General features: G+C 38.5%; 2 protein-coding genes across 2 annotated transcripts in view; both read right to left on the bottom strand.

The window, feature by feature from the left end:
• LOC140930299 (PHD finger protein 14-like) overlaps positions 1 to 873 on the bottom strand; it is a 42,313-nt gene extending 41,440 nt beyond the window's left edge. The window contains exon 1 of the mRNA XM_073379982.1: positions 808 to 873. Within this exon, the coding sequence (XP_073236083.1) occupies positions 808 to 856 (49 nt within the window). The 5' untranslated portion in view covers positions 857 to 873. The remainder of the gene's footprint in view (positions 1 to 807) is intronic.
• A 2,508-nt stretch (positions 874 to 3,381) lies between these two features.
• Positions 3,382 to 14,439, bottom strand: LOC140929305 (proteasome activator complex subunit 3-like). The gene is made up of 12 exons (XM_073379109.1): positions 14,316 to 14,439; positions 14,109 to 14,141; positions 13,880 to 13,942; positions 12,844 to 12,933; positions 11,494 to 11,548; positions 10,493 to 10,521; positions 9,794 to 9,859; positions 9,133 to 9,201; positions 7,803 to 7,870; positions 7,134 to 7,188; positions 6,358 to 6,444; positions 3,382 to 3,776 (listed from the first exon to the last, which is right to left on the bottom strand). The coding sequence occupies exons 1-12, from the start codon at positions 14,334 to 14,336 to the stop codon at positions 3,696 to 3,698; spliced, it is 717 nt and encodes a 238-aa protein (XP_073235210.1). The 5' UTR covers positions 14,337 to 14,439; the 3' UTR covers positions 3,382 to 3,695.
• Between the last annotated feature and the right edge of the window lie 77 nt (positions 14,440 to 14,516).

The raw sequence follows: 14,516 nt of genomic DNA, 5'->3' as shown, positions 1-14,516 counted from the left end.
TGGTCTAAATTGCATATTTTGGTTTACTTATGGTGTATAGCCAATATTTTGAACCATACAGGGTTGATTTGGGTCATCTGCAAAGAGAAAGTATTTGATGTCGACATCTTGATTGCATTATTTAAATCACTATAGCTCTTATTTGATTGTATGTTCTAGAACCCTGGATGATCTGCTTAAGGGTTTTATTCTTTTTATCCAACAAGCTTCCACCTCTCTTTTATTGGGAGTTACCCATCCCTCCAAGGGAACAAGGGTATCACAGTCACTTTTCAACTGCATTTACCACATGGCAGAGAGGAGAGAAAACAACAATGCAAAGCGCGTTTTGATAAGATAATATCAACATCAATTTAAAACATCAACACAGAAAATGTAGCACTTCAATCTTTTTCACCCTTTTGAAAAGCAAAAAAAAAACACTCGGCACCAGTCTGCTTGATCACTCACCGCAAAATTTGAATTTATAAACCACGATCTAAGCTTAAAATTGAAAGGCAAGGCGAAGGAGGCACTTCAAGGAGAAAAATGTTACTATCCCTCGTTATTTGAAATTCATATTTCTGATCTAAAAATACGTTACAAACAAGCAATACGCCGTCAAATTGAGCAGTCAACAACCTTCGCGTCTGGCCGGGATAGTTATAAGCTTACATGAATGATCGTGATGTCAATGACATGCAATAATTTACATCGATATCCCAGAAATCTCACAATAAAAGAAGTTCAATTAACCACTCCTTACTTAGCAATGCTAACACTATTTTAATCCGTAATTAAAGCTAGTGCTGCAATACTTATACTTACAAATTGACCGTAGAAAACTATCTCTCTCTTCCTTCTCTTTGTCCGCCATGTTGGTCGCGTTGTCAGTTGCGCGGAAGGCCTGGACCTCGAGCACGTCAACCGGAAGTGGGCATATTTGTCTTTTTAAAATACGCCTTACCTTAGACTGCGAGTAGTCCCCCATTTTTTCCCTGAGGAAAAATGGGGGACTACTCGTAGTCTATACGCCTTAGCGCTACCAAATTTGTATGCTACGTGTTTTTACTCTTAAAGAGACGATTTGCCCAAGAATTTGTTCAAAATCACGGCCGAAGAGTTCAAAAAGTCCACTTCCGTTTGCCTAACTCCCTAATTTTGGTACGTAGCCTGGGGTGTTTGCCTGTTTGGAGCACAGTAACGGGTCGCTCGGTGTACGGTCACATGATTACCAAATTTTCTAGGATGGGTAGATTTACTTAGCTGTGGGACTCCGCACGCGCGCGTGGAGCTCCGCTAAGATTGACAGGCAAGTCTTTTACCCGACGTGTCGCCTATGCAAATGGAGGAAACCGTCACTCATACAGCTGCAGAATGTAAGAAATTAGCTGAAAACCAGTACAAAAACTGTAGACACAAGGTTGCTCAAGTTGTCCACTGGAATTTAATCTGCAGTGCAGCGAAACCTTGTTTGACCATTCTCCAGAGGCAGTGATGGAAAATGTTCAAGTGAAGTTACAGTGGGATTGCAGAATTCAGACAGCTCACCATTTAGACTACGATAGACCTGACATTGTAGTGCTGGAAAAGGAGGGTTAGGGTGTGCTTTATTGTCGATGTAGCTTGCCCTTTTGATACACGGATAGCAGAAAAAGAAACAGAGAAGATCGACCACTACCAGGACTTAAAAAGGGGAAGTGCAAAAGATCTGGAACTGCAGAAGTGTAGCTGTCATCCCGAGCTCTTAGGACTGTGAGTAAACACCAAAGGATGTGGATCAACAAGTTAGGAACACCTGGGATTATTGCATTGCTCCAGAAAGCTTGTTTGTTGGGAAAAGCTAAGATCCTAAGAAGGACCCAAGACATCTAAGGCTATAGGAGATAGCTTGATGCTCTGGGAAATAACAAAGGTCACCTTAATTAATGATAATGATGATGATGATGATGATGATAACAATAATAATAGTAATAATAATAAATAATGGTTGTTTGGATTGAGTGGAGTCCAATTCGGTCTGTAATCATACGAGTGATTAACAAAATCGGACGACCACTTAGCGTAGCGTAGAGTCCGATTTGTTCAATCACGGGAATTGATACCTTCGTCATTTCGTAATTCACTGATGGCGCTGGATTCTAGTTTCAATCATAGATATGAAAAAACTTGATTCTATAAGCTAAGGTAAGAAGGGTCATTCTCTCTTGGCTAAGGGAAATACAAGTTTAAATGAACAGAGAAGAAAAAGGTTATTCACTGTAGAAAAAGAGGAGTAAAATGTTTGCATCCCGTTCCCTTGTTTGCCCCGAATTTTCTTTCTTTGCAACCTTGACTTTCTTCCTGAAAACTGTGCGACTCTTAGATTATGATCCATCCACCGATTTTCTCACGATTATTATTTTCAGTGAAACGATTTTTAACGTGCAGTTGGGAATAAACCTGTAAAAACTGTAAAACGCCAAAAACAGCCATTCAAAAAGGGGGTTATTATTTGTTACATAAGGTAGATTTACCGCACAGAAATCTAGAGGGGAGCAGTAAAACGGCGCATGAGGACGAAAACTTATCCTCAAACTCTGTTTCAGATTCAAAAATAACTAACGATTCTCTCTTGCGATATTCCATGGCTACTTGGAGATACGAAATTTCTCTTCAAGTGAGCTCAACACGAGAACAGAAACTTCGTATCTCCAAGCGGCCATGCAATGTTCTACTTATTTTATAAAATTCAATGTAATACCAAACCATTTCACTTAAATACTTCGTGTGTGAAGATAATGTTATTTTCACGTATAAAAATATGTTTTCGCGCGAAAGCTCACCTGGTACTTCATTGGTGTTTATATGATAAATGTGATTATTACATGGCTTTTTAAAGTCGATAAAACTGATGTTAAATCTTTAGTTCTTTGTACAGAGAAAGGTAAATAAGAACAAGCCTGCTTGTAAGCGTGTTGATGCGGGGCTCGATCAATATCCGGTTTAAAAAATCATTTTTCACTGACATCAAAGTCAGCAAACTAATAACTCTAAACAAGGAAGAAAGTAGAAAAGAAGCAAGAATTTACTGATTCCGTGAACTTTATTTGGAGGATTTACAGATAGATATTAAATACATCACTCGTATATGTCCGACAATTGCAAATCAGAAAATCAACAATTTCATGCGATTATTTTTAGGGCACTCGGTCGGTGCTAAAATAATATGCAGCTTCAAATTTTGGGGGCCGTCCAAGGTAGATCCGTTCTACAATAGCTTTAACGGAAAATGATAAAAACAAACAGAAACTTACAGAGCAATGTTAGGGTGAAGAGGTCTTAGGGCAGTGTTCACTCCAGTTACGGTATTGTAAAATGGAACAGACCCTATAGTACAACATACCCTCGTTATAAAGAACGTTATCAGAGTTCCACTGTATTTATTTACAAAATAAATGGACTTTTGAAGACTTAGCTAAGAGGGAATTTGACACTAATTTGTTCAGATAAATAACACATTTTGTCTACATTACAGTAACTTGCCTAAGAGGGCAAGTATAAAACACATGTTCAAGACTATCTAATATAAAATAATAGGCTCCGTTTATATCACTGGTCAGGTAAAAATGTTTAAACAAAGACTTCCTCGTAAACTTTCTAGAGTAAAAGTTTCACAGTTTATTAGTTGCAAGTACCACAGAAATAATGAGACAGTCAATGCTTCTCAGTCCTATTCAGTAAAGTGAATCTGCGTTGTTTGTGCGAGGTTTCTTGATTTTATCCAAGTTCTTTGTGATGGTATCATGGAGAGAGAGCTGTTAAAAAACAAAGGGAGTACATTTAATACTAGAGACCTTAAGGGCCTGTTTACATGGAAGTGGGGGACCCCAGATAAGTGAGGTAACATGTGGCGGGTCACCCCACCAACACCCCACCTATCATGCAAACACGATCAAATTAAAATGAGAGATTATATGGACAGGCGGGTTACCTCACCTACCTGGGGTCCCCCCACCTCCATGTAAACAGGCCCTTGGAATCTAAAACAAGCACGACTACGAGAACGAGATTTTCTCAATACAGTGTCATTACTTTACAGTGCTCGACTTTCAGAAAAAAAGTCTTGGGGCCAACTGGCCCCCAAGTTTTCATTTTTGGTCGCCAGAACAAGTATTCTAGTCGCCAAAAATTATATTTAAGAACTAATGGGATAAAATAAACTTAACATCTTTAACTTAGCCTTAACAGAAAATGAATGGTTTAGACTTCCTTTGAACTTTCTTTCGAATGGTTTTCGCTGACGCTCGATTACCAGCCGGTGTTCTGTAAAATGAATCCGCACTCAAGCGTAAATCTCCTCAAACAGGTATTCAAGCTTAAGGTTCAGGAAATGGAATACACATTAAAAAAACAAAATTCAGGAATCACAAAAAAACTTATTTGGGTTATGAAAGAACAAAATCTGCAAAATTTGTTTTGCGTCCCATGTATTTGCATGTTCAAAACTGAACATCGGTGAAACTTCATTTATTGCGCAGTTGCCTAACACGTGATCGAAAGTCTCCAGAAAGACCAGAAAGAGGAAACGTTGCTAATGTTTTCGGGCAAAGAAGTTGATTTCGCGAGAAGTCTGTTAGACAAACAGCATGACTTCAACTTTACTTAATTAGAAGTCAATAAAATACGGCAGAGCTTTTATTTGCGTCGTCACGCTCAACAGAAATTTGCGTAAAGTTGTTTACACGAATTGCGAAGCTCGAGAAGTAAGCGCCGTTCGTTCTCGATTAGCTTCGATTAGCTTGACCTTTTATCAGACTAATCTGTTATCGAGTCCGCAATCGAGATACATGTTCGACTTAAAGAAATTGTTTTAAATATCGATGCGCTTAAAGTCATTCCCGGAGAAACACGGGACGATCTGTTGAGAATTGCGATCGATTTGTCCGAAAGTCGATTAAAGTCTTCTGTCGAATTCATTCATTTCACAATCTTCTTTCAAGTAAACGTAGATTAGAGTGTTGGAAGAAATCGTTAAAGCCTTTAGACAAATCGTTAAAACGTTTAGACAAACCATTAGAGCGTTTGGGCAAAACGTTAGAGCGTTAGAAAAACCTTTAGCTATCCGTTAGTTGTGTAAAGGATAACAAATTATCATTAGTGTACGTTTACCCAAAGAAGAAAGTCACCTATCTTGGGGGCCAGGTTGGCGACCAGGTGTGAAAATCTAGTCGCCACTGAGTAAAAGCTGGTCGCATTGGCGACCCCACGGGTCGCGACGTCGAGCCCTGTACTAAGTAGTGCTCGCGCGTGAACAAGCGGCATTTTCGAGGGAAAACGAGATTTAGCGAGAATGTCGTAGAGACGGAAACACGTTTATCAAAATAATGTTAGAAGTCTCAGAAGTTTTATCACTTTGCGTTCGGGAGAGGGATTACCTTGCTATCCTTCTTCAATGACCGTGTTATTTTTTTCTGGTGAAAAAAGTAAAATGAAGCTTTCCGGGTGTCTATTTTTCAAGAATGCGCAAAAAAACCCCTTGAATTCAAAACTCATCCTAACAGTCGTCCTCGAATTTAAGGTCTGTAACTACAAAACCATCACAACTTTCTATCTAAACAGTGGGGTTTCAATAAAAGCTGTTAGCAGTGGTCTACCTATCTACCTGCTGCCTATAGGGGCTCTCACCCCCATTTCTCGAAGTGTTATCCATAAGATTTTTAACGCCCCCTTTACCTGGTCACATGCACGGCTGCCTATTCCATCATCAGCAGGCACTTATGGAAAAAGCTACTGAAATGCCTGCGCAGTTGGGCAATAGAGAGCATTTTACTTTCAATAAGATGTTTATTGGGGGTATGCTAGTAATAACCAAAGGTTACGGAGTGCGGGCGACAACAATCGAAGGTCAAAACGCTTTTGCTCCATGGCTGTGCTTTGCGTAAGTTTCACGTAACATATCGTCAAATCACTCATGATCAGATTACGAGTGATAGAAGCCCCAAACGCGCGTGATCAAATGGCGTTCTGTGCCTTCCATTCATTCTTAGTGGAAGTCCAAACGAATTCTGGCTACATACCTGCGACGCATGCGTACTAACAACCTGGAGATTAGGATTGCGGGTCGGGCTCCTCTTGTCGCCCGCAATGCAATTAGGGGTGGGCTTGAGTGATCGTACTCCGGAATAAGAATACGCCAAAGCTTTGTAACAAATCTCTTGTACCGCAATTTTTGGACTACTTAAATTCTATATACAAGCAGATTTCTAGCTATTGCAATGCACTGAATGTCAAAACAAGTGATTTCTAGAGTTTATCCGATTTATCCCTATTCCGGAATACAGTCAATCGAACACGCCCTAAATTAAGTAACAATGCAGCATTAACAGGTTCGCTTACATAATGATTTCGAAGTTCGCAGCAACAGAGGCGTAGACTAGTGAACTCTTTTTCGTCTAACTCCATAACAGCTTGCCGGTAGTCATCCTACGAAAATAGCTGTCAGTATTGTAGATAGTGGGGTTGTATTACTCTGCTACACACGCCGTTTTCAGTGTAGCGTAGCAGACTAGGGTTATATCGAATCTCCCCATATTCACGTAAAGTTATCATATGCATATTTTTTTTTGTAATCCCTTGTCGTATAAATACAGTCAAAGCTCTCCTTCCGATCTTTCTCGTAAGCAACTAGTTCGTAGTTACGACGACCTTTGTGGAACCCAAAGAGGGGAGGGTACACCACCCCCGACCCAATAGGCCTCGGTGGATAACACTCTCCTAAATCTCCATAATTCTTCAGATGATGCTCAGCTAGCCTCCCCGCAGACGTCCTTTGGGGTTTGTTTGTCACGCATTCATTTCTCCCCCACGAGGGAGAAATGAATGCGTGACAAACGAACCCCAAAGGACGTCTGCCGGGAGGCTAATGCTCAGCCTGATCCAGTAATTTTTAATTATTAAATAAATTTCAGTAGTTGATTCACAACAGAATAACTAAAAGTCCTGAATGTCAACACTCATAGAGTGCTCAACACAAACGATCAAAATAATAATACTGTAATAATAATAATAATAATTACCGATAACCATAAGATCAAAAATCATCATCATTATCATCATCATCATCATTCATCATCATACAACATCACTACATTTGAACAAAATTCAGCACTTACCAGCTGAGGGTATTTTAAGATCTTGGAAACTATCTTTCCTCTTGTGATGTAATATCTGCAAATGAATGGTAATTGTATGTTTTGAGCAGTTGAATAAATATCCAAAGTGCCACATTCAATACAACTTCATCACCATCTACCAAAACATTCCGGAAAATAAGCTGCGGGCTTAATTTTTCTTTTTTTATGAGGCTTCTTACACTGCAAAAAGCCTTTGTAATGTGCTATTGTTTCCTTTAGCCAATTAAAAATTTTGCTTTCTGACGCCTGTCAAATGACTGCCAAATCACTTGTCCTGCACTTTTTTCTGTTCCCCCAAAAAGGAAACCATATGATAAACATTTTATTGGCCACGTTTTTTTTGGTCCGTACTGTTAATTATGGACACTCGTTTTTTCCATCAATTTGTGGCCCACACACTTCACGATTGGCCGATAAAACAATGGAAAAAAACGCGATCTGTAATTTACAGCATGGATTGAAAACTCAGCTAATAAGAGGTTTTTACATGTTCTTCTCAATAGTGGTCACAGCAATAACAATTATAAAAGGCGATCTTTTCTGAGAGGCTGTATTTATAGTGCTTTGGCTGAAAAACATGTTCAGTTGTTATTCTGGATCAGTGTTCACTAACAACCGGTGGTCATGCATGAAGGTGTAATAGTGTACCTTGAAATCTGGTCCAAGAATGTTGCTGCTTCTCCCTCAATTCTCTGTACTTCACTGAGAGTTTCCTCCTACATTAGGGAGAGAAAAGAGAAATGTAACTATGAGAATTGAAAAATTCACAGTTACTCCTGGCAATGTGAGCACCAGCATAATGGTATGTGGCTGAGACTTAAAAAGATGGCAGATGCAACCTTTCTTGTACAGTTGACTCCCAATAACTTGCACCCACGCTAACTCGAAGTAATTTTTGTTTCCCTTCAGCTCATTTCCCGGGGTTCATACAAAAAATTGCAACCATTTTCAAGGACTTTTCAAGGACTATATTAGATTTTCAAGGACCACCTACTAGGAATATAATTTCAGAGATTGTACAAAAATGCACATTCCCAGTCCATTCTAATAAGACTTTAAGGCTTGAACTGTTTGCTTCACCAACTTCTCTACATTTTTCAGTTCACTTGTATTAAATTGATAGTTAAGTATTGCATAAAACATAGAGCATTTTATGAAAATAACCTTTAAATTCCCTGAGCTATGATTTATATTCTGTCTTGGACAACCAAAAAGCATCAAAAAACTCTTTCCAGGCTACTACATTCAAAGTTAAAGAAAATTCAAGGACTTTTCAAGGAAAAATGGAATACAAGGACTTTTCAAGACTGTGCGAACCCTGTTTCCATATAATTTTACACTTTTTTTTTGTTTTTTTTTTTTTTTTTACACTTGATCTCTCAAACCATGTTTTAAGCGTGTGGCAAATCGAAAAAAAAAAACATCTACTGCAGTCCAATACATTGAATTTATTTAAAACATCTGTGTCAATCATGTATTCTTTGTCTGTTATACCTTTTTTTCAGTCCACTTTCTATAGTGATCAACCTTTGTTGCTTAATTTCTTTTTCAAAATATCATTATTTTATAAATCTCTTGTTGCTCCTGAAGTAAACTTTGCATGGTACTTGCACTGCTTCCCCATCCCATTTCCTTATTTTCGGTTATTTGCTTCCAGCTCCAGATAACTCGAACTTTTTTGGAATTTCCCTTGAGTTACTGGGGTCCACTGAACTAAAGCAGTGGAACTAATTAGGCATAAATATGAAATAAGTAGGTTGAGTATGATCGTTCGGGTGCACAAAGTCCTGAATAGGACTGTTGTTGTTGACAGTGACTGATGTTTCAACAACCTGTGCGCTAGTCATCTTCAGAGTCAAAGTGAGTTGTACCACATCAGTTGATTGCATCAAACTCTGGTAATTGACCTTGATTGGTGCAAAAAATGTACATGTTATCTGGCATTAAGCTGCATTTGTATTGACAGAAAAAAAATTACCTGGATAGAGACACCAAAGTTGTTTCCATCCTCTATTCTGGGGATTAATAACTGAATCCACATCTTCACCTAACAACAAACACCCCTCATGGTAAGTACCGGTACCAACATATGAATTTCCCCCACTGCCCCCCCCCCCCCCCCCCCCGGTAGTTAGCTCTCTTTCATTACACAACTCCACAAATTGGTAACCTTCCTAAAGGTGATCTTACACGAGACAATCCGCTACGACGATTTTTAGCACAACACAGGGTTCAAATGTTGGAACAATGTTGCAGCCTTTTGAAACAACGTTGCAACAATGTTGCAACAATGTTGTAACGCTGTGTTGCGCATAAAATCGTCGTTGCAAATTCGTCCCGTGAAACATCACCTTAAAACAGGTCAGTCTTCACCTAAAGTTTAATATCCTTATTCATTTTTCCTATCGATGTTCTACAACAGTGGTGGGGAGAAACTGTTAAGGAGTTGAGAAACTATGACTAATAATTTATGCAATAATTATGCACACTCACCAAAAAAGGGAATCTGGGAATTTTGTAAATGTTTGACAATGGCCACCATTTGGAGTGAAACCAGGGTGATCCAAAGGAAATCTGATACTTATCATTAAATTTGGATTACTTTACAGGGTTGAAAAATACTCTAGAAACAAACTTACCGTGTTGCATTTCTCCATCAATGTCTGTATTTTGGGTTTGAGGACTTCAATTACTTGCAAAATATACTAAAAAAATAAAAACATTGTTTTAAATAACAAGATGCTTACTGTATCAATCTATTACATGCCCAGTTATGCTACATGCTTTGTCATGTTTTGTCAGCTCTTCAGTATCCCTAACTCTTTTGTTGCAATTATGGGAAATATCCATCTTCTTCAGCAAATATAGGTAGGTGTCCATTCTTTGCATAAAAGAATGCACATTTTACTGGGGATATCCCATAAAAAGAGAAACACCAGAAATTTTATGACCATTTCACATAATGATGTTTGTGCAGACAGATGGAAAAAAGGGTACCCAACTGACAATATGGCAAGCAAATTGTTTCAGTTCAAAAGATCCCTGCACATTTTAAAAACGCCATTATTTTAATCCCATTTTTAGGTCCAAAAACTATAAAAACAACTACTTGTACAAAGTACAGACACATGTAATAGATAGTATAGTGTAAAAATGCACACAAAAAACACTGTAATGTAGTATCTGACCAAACAGAGTTCAACATTAAAATATTGGAGGATCATGGCAGCCAGCTCACAAACTTGCACATTACGTACTTTACATTAATACCACACAGAGAATTTAGAGGTGAATCATACACTTCGAAACCTTTTTGATGTCCCCTCACCAAGACTCACCTTGTTACAAGGGATATGAGTTTGATGGCCTAAATAGGAGAGGATACCATCAACAGTTAGTGTTACATTACTGGAAAGTTCCTCATATGCTGGTAATTTAATAAAACCTAGTTAAGTTTGAGGAAATTTCAAACTCTACATAAATGTTAACTAACAATGATTAATGATTAACAACTCCATATAAATCCTTCTAAAACAGGCCTGGATAGGAGAGATCATAATATGTTTCTGGGAATCTGCCCACCTACCCCTCCCCTAAGCCAAAATTTGCCCTAAGTTAGAGGTAAGTCTTAATATTGGCTTAGGGGAGGGGTAGATGGGCAGTTTCCCAGAAACATATAATGATCTGATTGGAGGCAGCATGGCTGAGTGGTCAGCTTGTTGGACTCCTGGGTTCAAGTCCCGCTCTGGTCCCTTGCTGGATTTGTTCTCGGACATCCTGAGTTCAAATTCTTGGCCACAATTGAAAATAGCCAACTGGTTGCCTCCCACCAGTTGATGTTTTTAATCCTGTTATGTTCTGTTTAGATTATTTGTCTCTAATTATTTGAGTGGAGTGCCTGTAAACTAGCTGGAAAGTGCGCATTTCACTGTAAACAAACCTTAAAACTTAACCTTCTTTAGAAGAATGGATATAAAGTCATCAAGGCATAATGGTGGTTAAATTTTCGCCAATAATTTGCACTAACAGACTGATTTTTAGCAAGGCATTTTTTACTATGTTTTTCTGAGTATGCCAACCAATCCCATAATTTCACAGATTCCATGTTTGTGAGGTTATCACTTTGTTACTCTATTGAAGAGGAGTTACACAGGCAATTGCATCTTTTTTAATTCAGTGATCATTCACTTTTCTTCTGTTTACTTCTTTGGCTTTGTTTTTCTATCTTGTTTTCAGCAATTCATTGTCTACGTTATTTTTAATATGCACATGGGTATTGGTGTACAGGTAGCTAAGCCCCTGTTTAGGTTTTCGACTGACACAAAATATACTTACATACCTTGCAAGTGTTTTGATTCATGGCCTTCAGACAGCTTTCTCTTTTTATGTGTGGTCTAAAATAAATGGTGAAGTTGTTTGGTTATTTTTTTACAAGGTTTTCTGGACACAGGCCTGCCAAGAGGGAATGGGGACAAATGGGACTCATAGGTCCCATGTAAGGTGCCATCCCTACCCAATCCCACAACCAGCAAAGGATGGCCACACCACCAGGGTCTACGTCCCCTACTCTTTTCAAACAGTGGTGTGGGTTCTTTTACATCCCACAAGAACAGATCAGTGAAAGTGCTGTGAGACGGGACCTACGGTTTTTCGTACTTATCCGAGAAGACTAGAAAGTCTAACCATTTCCAAATGTCATTACAAAGGCAGCACTTTCTTCTCAGTTATTTAAAGACCCTGAGTGTTGGTCGGGCCGGGATTTGAATCCACGACCTCCCGCTCAGCAGACTGGTGCTCTTCCAACTTAGTTAACAGGGTGGTGGCTAGCACTACCATTCAGAGCAAGGTGTGATTTGTATGGCATTTAATCAAATGGTGTTAAATGAAATTAGGGATTAATTTCACGCACGCTTTTGTCTGCTATGTGCTCTTTTATGTTTTTAGGTTTTCTAAAGCAGCTTTTAATGCCCTGACATCTTCATTCGTAACATTTTGAAACTTTGCTGCCATCTTGGCACTGACACATATGGAACGTTACAATGGTACTTTTGTTATTTCACATGTGAAGTTACAAATTAACAGTGAGATTTCGCTCCAAAATTAGGGAGTAATTTGTCACCCATGATATTAGAATGATAAATGATTATTACTATTTTTATGACTTTGTGTTATGTGACTGGCCAATAAACATAAAGGTCATAATAAATTTCAAAACAAATTATTCTCTTGATTGGTACCATTCGAAATTTATATTATGGACGCTTTCAATTTGTCATCACTGACAAGCCAGACCATTCCCGATGTAAGGTGAATTTCACTTTTAATCCAAACCATCCGGTCAGATTTGGCAAATCCTTTAATAGTATGCACAAAGGAGATGGTTTTCCAGCAAAAACTCTTGGAAAAGCCTTTTTATTGTCTAAATAACTACACGTACCCAAGGAACTTTACTACACATTGTCTTTCTTCACCCAGATGTATAAATAAGTACATTGTGTACCGGCGACATACTGCTTGGGGATAGCCCTGCTATGGACTAGCATCCCGTCTAGGTGGAGTAGCAATACTCCTAAGCACACTTCATGGTACGGAAACTGATATAAGCTCCGGCCGTTTGGGCCTTTGGTTTTGTATGCGCCTTTACCCTTTACCTTCTACAGGAAGAATTAAAGGGTTGATTGTTAATTACCTCCACGTCGTTGTGTGTGTCATTCTTGTGTACAGGCATTGTAACACCTTTATGCACTCTATCCATAGAATCTTTACTGAACATGTCAGACTAAAAATTAACATAAAATGTTGTCATAATGGTATTTGAGAAGCAAGGATGGCATTAGCCTGTGTTGAAGGAGTTAAAAGGGGAAGGGAAGGGGAAGGGGAATTCCGGCACGCAAGAGAGCATGAGAAGGAGGACATAGGGACACCTGCAAGGACACTATTGTTTTTTCCAAACCTCCTCCTAATAGGCCATTTGCACGATGGCGTCATTTTACTAATACGACCAGAATCTTTTACGTTTTTCCTTTCATATTTAAATTTGGAGGATTAAATAACAAAAGCCCTAATTTGCACAAGAAAGCAAACCCCTAAAGGATTCTGGTTGTAGTAGTAAAAAGATTATTTCTGGCATCAAAACCATGATTGCGAATTTTGATAGTATGTACTAACCCCCATTGGGGGTTGGGGAATGTTAGATTCTTGTCATTGTTATTGAGTACTCGCAGAGTTCTATTCTATGTTTACTTCATTATTATAATTGTTGCTCTTTTAAACCAGTCAATAAAGGGAAACCTTATTAACAAGGAAGCCTCCTTGGAAAAAAGTGCTCATTTATGGCCAGAATTTTATATATTAGCCCAGTGGCCAGTTATTTCTAAGTCATTTCCTTTGACCTCAACCACAATAGTTATTGTATGTAAGTTAAGTAACGTTAGATGATCATGAGTACAGTCAGAATATATAGGAATTAATGAATATTTATTACAATGGTAATAAAATAACCTCAAATAAGACCTTCTATTGTAGCTTTAAGACAGGGTATTTATAAGTGGCAGCTAATAGTGCAGTAAACAGTAGTATTTGATAACCAAACTTACAAAGCTAAACTTAATAATGCTTTCACGTTCGACAAAATTATTTCCTCAACACGTGGTGTTTGCCATAACACAACCAAGTTGTACAACGTGACCTTTAACAAGTTTAAGGTAAAAGGCTTTAAAGGTTACCTTCAGAAGTTTGTCCAGCTCAAAAACTCTGTCGGGAAAGAAATTTTTAACTGAATCTTCGGCCTAAGTAAAAAACACGGAAAAATCGATGCAGGTAAGCTCAAGCTTATATTATTATAAAAGTTTAACAGCAAGCTAACGCTAAACAGTATATGTCATCAATATTTGACCATTTTAGAAAAGCTAACTACAACACTCCACGCCACAAAACTGTGAGTTCAACACAAACCTCTCTCCTGACATCTTCATGGAAATCTTTAAGCTGAAATTTTCCAAGATTATAGTCAGTACAACCAGAGAAAACGTCTTCGGAATAAGGTGAAAAATGCCGGCTTTCTACCGAAGATCAGCTCAAATGTATTCAGCATTTGGTATGAACTTTGAGCCTTAAGGAAGATTAAAAAAGAACAATGACTTGTACGAAGCAGTTAATTACCTTTCCTTTAGCGGAGTTCATTTTGTAATCTTTATCCGTGTAAAAAAATAAAGCCACGAGGGAAATTAGTCGGAAGAGCAGCAAATCTCCTTACCCCTGTCCTTACGCAAACAGAACAAATTCGCGGCTTCTAACAGAAGCCGCTGACAATGAACACAGCGTGTTAGGGAGCCTCGTTCTCACGATTTTGGAAACGAGGCA

This window comes from Porites lutea, chromosome 3 (assembly GCF_958299795.1).
Source record: "Porites lutea chromosome 3, jaPorLute2.1, whole genome shotgun sequence".
NCBI classification, from domain to species: domain Eukaryota; kingdom Metazoa; phylum Cnidaria; class Anthozoa; order Scleractinia; family Poritidae; genus Porites; species Porites lutea.
Note: the sequence above shows the minus strand (reverse complement) of the source record. Positions and strands in the feature narration are given on the sequence as shown.

What these genes read in the sequence shown, in the direction of transcription:
- LOC140929305 (XM_073379109.1), bottom strand. Translation starts at nt 14,336, where the DNA reads ATGAACTCCGCTAAAGGAAAG. An exon ending in TGAACTCCGCTAAAGGAAAG is followed by an intron (nt 14,142 to 14,315) that starts GTAATTAACTGC and finishes GGAAAATTTCAG; the next exon opens with CTTAAAGATTTCCATGAAGA. An exon ending in ATGAAGATGTCAGGAGAGAG is followed by an intron (nt 13,943 to 14,108) that starts GTTTGTGTTGAA and finishes TTTTTTACTTAG; the next exon opens with GCCGAAGATTCAGTTAAAAA.